A 12,482-nucleotide genomic window follows, 5' to 3' on the forward strand; every position below is an offset into this window, starting at 1 on the left:
ACAAACAGGACAGGCTCACTCACACCCGCACAACCAAGTCCATTTTTGCCACTGTCACACACCCTCCCACCACCCGCCGTGAAAACATCCTTCGGACCACTAAGCAGAGGACCTTCTGCTCACTGAATCCATCCTGCTTTTTTCTTTTATTTTCCTAACCCTCCCCAGGAAAGTACATGGCAGATTTCAGGCGACATTCCTCTTCCAGCTTTAATCGCTCCGTCAAGAGAAACATTATTAAAGAGATTTTTTTCGTTTATAGAAAAAAAAGGGGGGGGAGAGAAGAGAGAGGGTGGGGGAAAGGCAGTGCCACCCCATAGTTTTGTTTTTTTTCCTCACACCCTTCTCAAAAGGGATGGGTTTTTTTCCTCTTGCTGGTGGGTCTTCGGCCGAGAAGATATTCCAGAAGCTGTTTCCCACCCTCACAGTTGCAAGGACGAGATTTTTCGTTGTCTTCTCGATTGGGTCGTTGTCCTTTTGGGCGCGGCAAGCCAAAACCATGTCATTTCTTTCCCCACCACTGTTATTATATAGGGCGGGGTGTTATTTCACAAAGACGACGTTGTTGTTGGAATTGCGGGAGGCCAGCCAAGCTAGGAACACATCTCTGGGTGTATGTGTGTGAGTGAGTGAGTGAGTGAGTGAGTGAGAGAGAGAGAGAGAGAGAGAGAGAGAGAGAGAGAGAGAGAGGGAGAGAGAGAGGGAGATGTGTCAGTTAACAGAAAACCAAACTGAAACAAGATTAATGTACAAGCGGTCCCTGATTTACAAGGGTTCATTTAGTGACCGTACAAAGTTACGCCGGCACAGGAAAAAGGGACTTGGAACTATTTTCCACAGCTACGGCTTTTCCGGCATTCCCAAGGTCACGTGATCAAAATTCACAAACTTGGACCACTGACTCGTATTTAGGACTGTTACTGTGTCCCGGAGGGGGGGGGGGGTGTCACATGTCTTCCTTTTGCGACCAAAGTCAACAGGGAAACCAAACTCGCTTAACAACCTAACCTATCAACCGCCGTGATTCACTTAACAAGTGTGGCAAGGAAGGTCGTAAAATGGGGCAAGACTCACTTAACCAATGTCTCACTTTCACAACAGAAATTCGGGGGGGGGTGTTCAATTGTGGTCGTAAATCGAGGAATACCTGTACTGGATTATGACCCTTGGCGCCACTATGGCTAAATCAAAGAAATTCCCGCGGGCCGCATCCAGCCTGCGATGTGGTCGGATCTGGCCCGCGGGCCATTCTGGATAATGTAAAGAGTCGACCCGTCTCGCTTCAGCCCAATCTACCAGCGAAGCGGAAACATGCCAGCAGTTTTGCGAGTGGCGTCAAGCTGGCCACGCCCACCCAGTTGGTCACACCCACCCGGCTGCTCATCCCCCCCCCCACAAGTCAACAACAGCCCTGATTGCGGCCCTCGATGAAGCAAACCCACCTGCAGTGTTTAACCACGCATTCGTTACTACAGTATTCGTTGTCCCAGTCACTGTTGACCACGGGAGGGTTGTCGCAGCCCGTACGGATGCAGCGAGGGCGGGGTGACACGGCCACCGGTGACTCGGAGACTAGCTCCACGTGCATTTGCGTTGGAGACTCAACCTGCGAGAGGAAGAAGGAACGCTTCTGAGATTTAGCCAACGAGCCTGCTAGAGCCAGGGACAGAAAACACAGACGCTTCGGTCCTGCAAATCAGAGGAGGAAAAGAGACCAAGATCTACTCTTCCCCAGCCCAATCCAATTAAACTGCCTTTTTGACTTGACAGAATAAGAGATTTGGAAGGGACCTTGGAGGTCTACTAGTCCAACCTCCTGCTCGAGCAGGAGACTTTATACATTTCAAACAGCTGTCCAATCCCTTCTTAAAAACCTCCAGTGTTGGAGCACCCACAGCTTCTGGAGGCAACTCGTCCCATTGATTAATTGTTATTATTTATTTATCTGGTGCACTGGCCTAGAGGTGGAGCTCTCGCCTCACAATCAGGAGGTTGTGAGTTCAATCGTAGGTAGCAGCAGATATTTCTCTCTCTTGCAGTGGTGGATTGCAGGCGGTAAGCCCCGGTACTGGCGTACCGGAGCCAACCCGGATACCATTCCGGTACGCTGCTCCGGAGGGCCCGCCTGCTCCGCCCAAGCTCCTTACTGGTTTTTTACGTCTTTGGCGCTTCTGCACACGGCATGTACAGCACCTGCGCGACGTCCCACTGAGCAGCTGGAGCATCGCAGAGGCACTAAGACGCATGCGCGAGATGCGCACGTGTGCACGCCGCCGGGCCCGTTCCAACCGTACCGGTTGGAACGGGATCCGGAACCCACCACTGCTCTCTTGGCACAATGGGTAAATTATCTGCTGCGAACTCTGCATCGGAGACAGGAAGGGCATCTGGCCAGTAAACACTCTGGTCTATTCAGTTGTCGCGATTCCACCCCGATGTAAGGGATTACGGGCTCATTAAAAGACAGTGTGCATGTGTGTGTATGTATGTGTATGTATATATGTGTATGTGTATGTATGTATATGTGTGTGTGTATATATGTACATATATCTTAGATTTTATACCATCTTTATCACTTTGTAAGTAAGTCAAGGAGATGAGCATACATACCGTATTTTTCGGAGTATAAGACACAATTCCCCCCCCCCCCCAAATAATGGTGAAAATTTGGGTGCGTCTTGTACGCCAAATGTAGCCCTGCCAACCCGCCGGCCCCCACCCTTCAGCACGTCGCGTTTTAGACTGTTTCAGGCTGCAGGGATTGTCACAGACCATCGTCCCCTGCCTGGCTTGCGTTTTGGGCCTGTGTTTGTCGCGTTTCTAGCTTCCGAATGCTCCGTTTGGGACGGAGCCGCAGGGATCGCCAGATCACATCGCCACCTCCGCGCATCGCATTTTAGGCCTCCGCACGTCCTTTTTTGGCCTCTGCGCGTCGCATTTTCGGGCGGCGATTGGTGGCGCTGTGCTTCGGTGATCCCCGCAGAACGTTCGGAGACTGAAAGCTAACGCCGCAGTGGCCGAAATGGCAACCCGGAACAGCGGCTGCCTTGTCTGACTGGTTCTGCGCATCGCCTTCTGTAGTCACTTGAGCGCCCAGCGATGATCAGCTGTATTTTTCAAGCTGCTTATCAGCCCCAACGCGCATTCACAACCAACAAACCTGTTCCTAAAGTTTACCTCTGGAGAACAGCTGATTGGGGGTATTCCGGGAGGCCGATCAACCTGCCAATCAGCTGCTCATGTTGAAGCAGGCTAATGTGCTAAAGTTGAGCAGGCTGGATGCTAGCCAGATGAATACCAATGGATGCCAGTAGGCAGAGGCAGAATTTTTTTTCCCCCCCTTATTTTCCTCCCCAAAAACTAAGGTGCGTCTTATATTCCGGAGCATATTATATTCCAAAAAATACGGTAATATCCTTCTATTTTCTCCAGAGGTTGTGGGTGCTCCAACGCCGGAGGTTTTTAAAAAGAGATTGGACAATCATTTGCCTGAGCAGGGCGTTGGACTAGAAGGCCTCCAAGGCCTCTTCCAACTTTATTGCTCAGCTATTCTGCAATTCAACGCTCTTTTTTTTCTCCCGTATGGCCCCATACCTCCGGCACGACATCGATGGGCTCCGGCGATGCTTGGAGTTCAGTGCTGGTCCTCTCGGGGCTGCTTTCTTCTGTCCGCAGAGGAATGGGCTGGATCTGAAGGGCCGGCGGGGGCAGGATTTTAATCTGCAGGGGGGGCGGGGGCTGCTGGAGATTGAGCCGCACCTTCTGCTGCAGAGGAGGCTGCTGCATGGCTTGAAGAGGAGGGGGCTGCTGGAGAATGGTGACCGGCTGGGCGGGGGGCTGCTGAGGCATCTGCTGAAGAGGGGGAGGCTGAAGCCGCGGCAGGTGCATGGACGAGGCGGCCGCGGCGGCTGCAGCTAAAACCGAACGCGTCACGATCTGAGTGGTTCCTGTCCCAGCTTGCAGCTGCCCCAGCTGGATGCCCCGCGAGGTCACCATCGTGGCGGGGATCACCGTCACCACGCCTCCTTGCGACGTGACCGCCAGCGAGGATGGCAGCATCTGTTTGGGAATGATGATCTTGGTGATGCTGGTTTGGCCGGCCGATGGGGGGCCGGCGCTGGAGGTCACCACCACCGTGGGCTGGGCAGGGACGATAGCAGGAGGTGGTGGGGGAGGCGGACTCTCCAAGGCCGGAGGGTTGGGTGGCACCGGAGCTGGAGGAGAAGCCGATTCCACAACGGGGGCCGGTTGCTCCGAAGGAGAGGCGATCGGGTCCAACTCCACCGTCTCGACCGTGGTCTGGAGAAGGGAAGACAAAATTGGGGATACAGTTCAAGAAGAGACCAAATGTGTGTCGCTATGCTTTCCTGTCCTGGTGTTCTGACCCAACTCCTCAAACCCAACAAACCCTCTGAAGTTAACGCAAAGTCTCTTTTATTAGAAGCGCCGGCAGACCCAGCAAAACGTTTCCTTCTCACTGCAGGCTAACAAGTCTGACCGCCCGAGAGATGAATAGTTGTGCCACATCTATTCATCTCTGAACCCTGCCTTTTATCCCCAGATCTTGGGTGGGGCTTTGCTAGCAGTGGTGGATCTTCCGTTCCAAGGATCGGCCCATAGATTTCCACTGCTCTCCTCTCCTCTGCACATCCGCATATCAGGCAATGGATCCAGCTGTTCTTCCTCTTCCTCATCAGCCACCTCCAGATCTGGGGGCTGTTGACTCTCCATCTGTTCCTCTTCTTCCTCAGCAGCCACCTCCAGATCTGGGGGCTGTTGACTCTCCATCTGGGGGCTGACGCCCATCCTTGCCCCCCCCCTCTGTCTCTCTGTCTCTGTCTCTCTTTGTCTCTCTTTGTCTCTCTTTGTCTCTCTTTGTCTCTCTTTGTCTCTCTTTGTCTCTCTTTGTCTCTCTCTGTCTCTCTCTGTCTCTCTCTGTACCTCTCTGTACCCCTCTCTCTCTCTCTCTCTCTCTCTCTCTCTCTCCTCCCTCCCTCCCTCCCTCCCTCCCTCCCTCCCTCCCTCCCTCCCTCCCTCCCTCCCTCTCTCTCTCTCTCTCTCTCTCTCTCTCTCTCTCTCTCTCTCTCTCTCTGATTCGGCTGCTGGAGGGACCGGAGCTCGAGACGGCCACAGGAGGACATTACAGTCGGAAATGGAGCTTGGGAGCCCACTTTCATTGAAAGAGCGCTCAGGGCCTCCGCAGGCGCCCCCAACACAGGTGACATCGAGCTGGCCACACCCACCCTGGCCCCTGAGGTCAAACACAACTCTGATGTGGCCCTCAATGAAATCAAGGTTGACACCCCGTAGACACCATTGATCAGCAAAGGCAGTTCAGGGCAAATGAAACCTCAGGCCCATGGAGGTTTCTTCTCTTCCTTTCTTCCTTGGAAGGAGAGTAGAATAAGGGGAAAGTGTCAGATCTGTGAACCTGCCATTCTTCAAGGGAAGAGGGGGGCCTTGATTCATTATGCATCTTTATTGTACTTTGTATACTTTTATATTACTCTCCTATATATCCTGCATCCCGTAACCACTGATTTATAACCTTTAGCCTGGCGCCTAGGCAGCCTGGCATTTTCTCACCTTTGGGGGAATGTAAGGGGAGGGCCCTGTGTGTTGTATCGTTCGAAAACCGGCAGAGGATGACCCTGAGAAAGTTCCCTTATCCCTTTCTCAGAGCAGCCAGTACAATAACATCTTCACCCCTGCGGATTGGCTGAATCCACGCTGGACTGTTGGGAGGGCTTTCTAATTCCTTTTATTCTAACGGTATGGCCCTCGGGCCCTCGGAGCCTGCTTTGCTTTCGCCCTGCTATCACTTCTAGTCAGTAAAAGGCTCCTTTTGAAACGCTAAGTTTTGCTTTCTCGAATAAGGAGGAGAAGGCCGGGCCTTTCAATGGAGCAAGGACGGGGAAAGAGGAGGAGGTCGTGTCCCCTTACTTGGCACTCTTGGTTGTCCCGATAGGCAGCTAACGCTTTTAAATATTCTTTCTTGGCCGCTTCCGTTTTCCGCTTGTACACCTACAAAAGGAGAGATGGGTATTATGAAGCAGGCTGGATCTTCAACAATGTCCCCTTAACGTGCTGATTTTCAACTCAGGGGTTCACTTACCAGCCCTCGGAGCAGGGTTTCTCAACCTCAGCAGCTTTTTAAGATGGGTGGATTTCAACTCCTGGAATTCCTGGAAATTGAAATCCACCCATGTTTTAAGTCGACGAGGCTGAGAAACGCAGCCTCACAGTACGGGTAAAGGTTCCCACACAGATGCATGCTAGTCGTTCCCGGTTCTAGGGGGCGGTGCTCATCTCCCTTTCAAAGCCGAAGAGCCAGCGCTGTCTGAAGACGTCTCCGTGGTCATGTGGCTGGCATGACTAAATGCCGATGGAGCACGGAAGACTCTTACCTTCCCACCAAAGGCGATCCCTATTTTTCTACTTGCATTTTTACATGCTTTAGAACTGCTGGGACAAGGAACGGGAGCTCACTCCGTTATGCGGCGGTAGGGATTCGAACTGCCGACCTTCTGACCGACAAGATTAGCGTCTTAGCCACTGAGCCACCACGCCCCTTATAGTACAGGTAGCTCTTGACTTACAACTCAGGCAAAATGTCTGTTGTTAAAGCAAGACCGGTTGGTAAGCGAGTTCTGCTGCCCCATTTGACGATTGTTCTTGTCGCGGCTGGGCAGGGAATCATCGTAGCAGAAGGATGAGAGACCCATATGTGGCTCCAGAGCCCTGGGTTGCTGCCCCTTCTTTAGGAGGAGGACTTCATGTGTTCCTCTCCCAAGAGTTTATATCACATACATGGATCTTTATAAGGAATCCCATAACACAGTGTTTGCCAACCTTCGCCGTTTTAGGACTTCAATTCCCAGAATTCTGCAGTGTTGGCTGGGGTATTCTGGGATTTGAAGTCTCCGCGTCTTAAAATGGCTAAGATTGGGAAACATTGCTCTAACTTCCAAGCCTCTGCTGCTCTTGAAGGACCAGCTTATTACTATAAAACTTCTCTACTCTATTTTTAGGGCAAAATCAAATGACTGCCTCTCAACTTCCTGGACCATCTTCTCTTCAGCCTTCTACTATTACTTTCCCATCTCTAACCAGAGATAATAGTATCCCTGACTCCTCCTATTTCCTGTTACTGGAACATCCTCCTTCCTGGATTCTAATACTCTTTCTGTTCATACTTATATGAAATGTTATGTACTTTCTGGAATGCTTAAGTAAGTCAGGTCTACATTATTTGTACCCAAAAGGGAGTGGATATGTCACCGTGAAAGTCCGAAATCTGGTGAATGTCGACATTCACCGGTGAATGTTGGTGAATGTCGACATTCACCGGTGAATGTCGACACATACCAATTTCGGTCTTTCACGGTGACATATATATAACGAGTCAGCGTAACGCTTTTCTTTTGCTTTTCGTTCTAACCGCGCAGGATCGCAGGTTTAAAAAAAAAAAGTCCGCGAATAGAAGACGCTTCAAAGGAAGCGAGGAGCCGAGGTATTAGGGTAAGGGGATTAGGGTAAGGGTGTCGAGACGATAAGGGTATTTTCGGACATACACCAAGCGACTATGTGAATGTCGACATTCACCGGTGAATGTCGACATTCACCAATTTCGGTCTTTCACGGATACACCAAGCGACTATGTGAATGTCGACATTCACCAGATTTCGGACTTTCACAGTAACAGATACATGCCTCAGCATGTTCGGGTAGTATTTTTTTTTCTTTAAAAAAGTTTAAATGTTTCAGCAGTACTGTAATCAGAAATTGACCTGGGACTGAACTCCCAATTTGCAAATTTCAGGGCATATTCCTACCTTAGTGTTCCTTCCTTTAACACCAAATAACTGATCTCATTGATGGGAGCATCACTGATGGTGGATGGATGGATTCGACCAGTAACTTTTGCTGCATAACGGTGATTTTTTTTGACTAGGGATAATGCCAAATGCCTGCTTGATTCTCATTCACAAGACCATTAATCGGTAAGGAAACTTGTAAAGGAGGAATCATGATCAGATCAGGAGATTTTCACAGCAAGCTTAGCCTTCCTCAACTTGATTCCTGCCAATTACCAACTTAATTGATATGTTTGGCTCCACTTTTCTGCAAAGTGTTTGGAGCTCAAAATGAGCGGGGTTTTCTCTTTGAGGGCTCCAGACCGAATCTTTGGGGTGCTGTCCTTGGTGCTGAAGTTTGGGGATGGGTATGCGTCCCCGCCCCGATAACCCCTCGGCGCAACAAACCCGTTGGGACGTACTTGCTTCTGTTCCTCTCCCAAGCTGTCCCACATCGAGGCGACAATCTTAGAGACCTCGCCGAAGGTAGCTTTGGGGTTCTGCCCTTTAATGGCCGCCTGGGTGTCCCGAAAGAAGAGGGCGTAGGCAGAGACAGGCTTCTGAGGCTCGTTTGGGTCCTTCTTTTTCTTCTGCTTCTTGGGCGCTTTCTGCTTCTTCCCGATGTCCAGCACGACCGCGGGGGCTACAACTGGCGGGGGCGCCACCGAAGCAGGTGGGGCTGGTTTGGCGACAGAAACTTGCTACGGGACAGAAATGAACACAGTAAGAAATGAAGTCCTAGACTGTATTAACAGAGGGATAGAAAGAAGATCACATGAAGTTTTAATATCACTATAATGCCTTGTTAAGGCCACACTTGGAATCCTGCATCCAGTTTTGGTCGCCACAATGTAAAAAAAGATGTTGAGACTCTGGAAAGAGTGCAGAGAAGAGCAACAAAGAAGATTAGGGAACTGGAGGATAAAACATATGAAGAAATGTTCCTGGAACTGGATATGGCTAGTTCAGTGATGGTTAACACTTTTGTCGTCACATGACGAAAGCGTGCACTTTCGGCACCCATAATGCAATGCGTGTGCGGCCCCCATGCACTCCGCTAGAATTGTATTTGCACAATACTGGAGATGTGAAGAGATCCCTTCTGACGAAAAGGTGATTAGGAAAATATTAGATATTAGATATAAAAGATAAGGAAGAATCTAAATATTACTTAGTATGGGACTTATGGTATAAATTGGCTAGAAGAAAAAGAGAGAAAAAGTAGGAAAGCAAAAAAGAAAAGAAGAAAGATCAACAAATCAAAAATAATTACAAAACCATAAAATGAATAAAAGATAGAAATATAAAATAGACTGTAGCAAATAAATAATAGGAAATGGATATAAGATGATTCAATGTACAGTGGGGCAAAAAAGTATTTAGTCAACTACTAATTGTGCAAGTTCTCCCACTTAAAAAGATGAGAGAGGCCTGTAATTGGCATCATAGGTAGACCTCAACTATATGAGACAAAATATATAAAAAAAGACCAAACAATCACATTGGCTGATTTGGAAAGAATTTATTTGTAAATTATGGTGGAAAATAAGTATTTGGTCACCTACAAACAAGCAAGATTTCTGGCTCTCACAGACCTGTACCTTCTTCTTTAGGAGGCTCCTCTGTCCTGCACTCATTACCTGTATCAATGGCAACTGTTTGAACTTGTTATCAGTATAAAAGACACCTGTCCACAACCTCAAACAGTCACACTCCAAACTCCACTATGGTGAAGACCAAAGAGCTGTCAAAGGACACCAGAAACAAAATTGTAGACCTGCACCAGGCTGGGAAGACTGAATCTGCAATAGGCAAGCAGCTTGGTGTGAACAAATCAACTGTGGGAGCAATAATTAGAAAATGGAAGACATACAAGACCACTGATAATCTCCCTCGATCTGGGGCTCCACGCAAGATCTCACCCCGTGGGGTCAAAATGATCCCAAGAACGGTGAGCAAAAATCCCAGGATCACACGGGGGGACCTAGTGAATGACCTGCAGAGAGCTGGGACCAATGTAACAAAGGCTTCCATCAGTAACACACTACGCCGCCAGGGACTCAGATCCTGCAGTGCCAGACGTGTCCCCCTGCTTAAGCCAGTCTATGTCCAGGCCCATCTGAAGTTTGCTAGAGAGCATTTGGATGATCCAGAAGAGGATTGGGAGAATGTCATATGATCAGATGAAACTAAAATAGAACTGTTTGGTAGAAACACAACTCGTCGTGTTTGGAGGAGAGAGAATGCTGAGTTGCATCCAAAGAACACCATAACTACTGTGAAGCATGGGAGTGGCAACATCATGCTTTGGGGCTGTTTCTCTGCAAAGGGACCAGGACGACTGATCCGTGTACAGGACAGAATGAATGGGGCCATGTATCATGAGATTTTGAGTGCAAACCTCCTTCCATCAGCAAGGGCATTGAAGATGAAACGTGGCTGGGTCTTTCAACATGACAATGATTCCAAACATACCGCCCGGGCAACGAAGGAGTGGCTTCGTAAGAAGCATTTCAAGGTCCTGGAGTGGCCTAGCCAGTCTCCAGATCTCAACCCCATAGAAAACCTTTGGAGGGAGTTGAAAGTCCGTGTTGCCCAGCGACAGCCCCAAAACATCACTGCTCTAGAGGAGATCTGCATGGAGGAATGGGCCAACATACCAGCAACAGTGTGTGCCAACCTTGTGAAGACTTACAGAAAACGTTTGACCTCTGTCATTGCCAACAAAGGATATATAACGAAATATTGAGATGAACTTTTAATATTGACCAAATACTTATTTTCCACCATAATTTACAAATAAATTATTTCCAAATCAGCCAATGTGCTAGTTTGGTTTTTTTTTTTACATTTTGTCTCTCATGGTTGAGGTCTACCTATGATGCCAATTACAGGTCTCTCTCATCTTTTTAAGTGGGAGAACTTGCACAATTGGTCGCTGACTAAATACTTTTTTGCCCCACTGTATATAAAGGTTGTTATATATAGAATGGAGAGAAAAGATATATGAAATAAAATATGTATGTGTGTGTATATGTTTGTGTGTGTGTTGTATTTGTGCTGATAAATAAATAAAGGGAGACTAGTATAGATCTATTTCAAGCTATTTACCTCTCATCAGCTAGCCATACCCCTACTGGGATTTGAACCTGGGCTGTATTACATATTAGGCAGATGTATTAGTCACTAAGCCACAGGCTCTCCTCCTTATCAGCTGAGCCAGGGAAATAGGTATGTATTTGTGTTACAACCCCTGGTATGCCCAAATACGGTTTTCTGCCTGGATGGTATTCTGAAATGAGCCGAAGGACAGAAAGGGGAAGTAGTGAGCTCCCTCCCATATTTGGGCATATGGTTAGTTAGTTAGTTAGTTAGTTAGTTAGTTAGTTAGTTAGTTAGTTAGTTAGTTAGTTATAGTTATGTAAAATTTACACGTACAGATAAAAGAAACACAACAGATATATAAAAGAAGTGCAATGTGTTGCAAGGATGTTGTTTGCATAAACAACATATTTTTTTAAAAAAGGAAAATATTAGAATGTGCAGAAATGAATAGACTAACATTAGCAATTAAGGGAAAGAACAATCTGATTATTATATCACATGGGAGGTGTTTTACCATTGGTTAGAGAATAAAAAGGGAAATTGGAAATACAAGAAGGCAAAAAGAAGAACAGAAAATATATCAAGATAGAGATAAGAATAAAATGACAATTTGTTAGTATGATGAGAATAACTATGTTTAATGCTATTGCTGTATTTTATTAGGAGATATGTGAGGAAGGAAATGAAGACCTTTACAATGTTTAACTGTTCAATATATTATAATCTAGGGAAGGATGTTACACAGAAAAATTTGTACCCGGGTGACACACTGCTTAAGGAAAAATGGAATGTTTATATTTTTTAAAATTGAAAAACAAATAAAAAACTTTAGTAAAAAAATATCTATAAACAGCAGCTGGGCTGTTTCAAAAACTGCACACAGTGGAGCATCACCTTTGCTAGAAAGGGCAATGATGATGTTACCTCGTTGGGTAAGGAAACATCTACTAGAAAACAGCCAAACTCAAAAAGCATTGAGGACACTCCTTGAATTCTCTCCCTTTCAACAGCCAGCCAGCCGGCCGGCCAACACTCACCCGCCTGATTTCTTCTGGCTCCTCCTCCTGCAGAGAATTGGAGGGTGAGGAGATGGGTGTAAGCCGCTCCTCGGGAGACTGGGCTGCCGGGGGCAGGATGGAACTTCCTCCCAGGCTGAGCCCCAGCTGAGAGCTCAGCTCTGATTGGTCGATGGTGGTCAGCTGCCCATGCCCCATGAGGCCAGTGCTGATGTCCGTCATAGGCACATCAATGGTGACAGGCGGATTGGCGCTGTACTGGGTTCCCATGGGGTGATCCAAATCCTAGAACAAGGGTGAAATCCATTTAGGATACAGATGTAGGGCAGGGCAGCTTCTGCCGTGAAGCCAGGGGCCACGTTAGCTTCCTGGTCAGCTGTTTCACACCTCTGTTCTGCAGACTCAACTTGATTGGCGGTCCCAAAGGTGCGTTTTTTCAAGAGGCAACTGGACTGAAGTTGAAAAAAGCACCTTTGGGACCGCGATGACCGAGAATCTCCATAGA

General features: G+C 47.9%; 1 protein-coding gene across 1 annotated transcript in view; it reads right to left on the reverse strand.

Annotated features, from left to right (window-relative positions):
• Positions 1 to 192: 192 nt before the first annotated feature.
• Positions 193 to 12,482, reverse strand: part of LOC309382121 (TOX high mobility group box family member 4-like) — a 40,428-nt gene continuing 28,138 nt past the window's right edge. Inside the window, exons 4-9 of the mRNA XM_081933624.1 lie at positions 11,999 to 12,262; positions 8,279 to 8,557; positions 5,944 to 6,024; positions 3,595 to 4,299; positions 1,443 to 1,606; positions 193 to 607 (exon numbers count right to left, since the gene is read on the reverse strand). Of these exons, the coding sequence (XP_081789750.1) occupies positions 544 to 607; positions 1,443 to 1,606; positions 3,595 to 4,299; positions 5,944 to 6,024; positions 8,279 to 8,557; positions 11,999 to 12,262 (1,557 nt within the window). The 3' untranslated portion in view covers positions 193 to 543. The remainder of the gene's footprint in view (positions 608 to 1,442; positions 1,607 to 3,594; positions 4,300 to 5,943; positions 6,025 to 8,278; positions 8,558 to 11,998; positions 12,263 to 12,482) is intronic.

The sequence above is a fragment of the Natrix helvetica genome (assembly GCF_964273705.1).
Source record: "Natrix helvetica genome assembly, chromosome: Z".
In the NCBI taxonomy this organism is placed as follows: Eukaryota; Metazoa; Chordata; class Lepidosauria; order Squamata; family Natricidae; genus Natrix; species Natrix helvetica.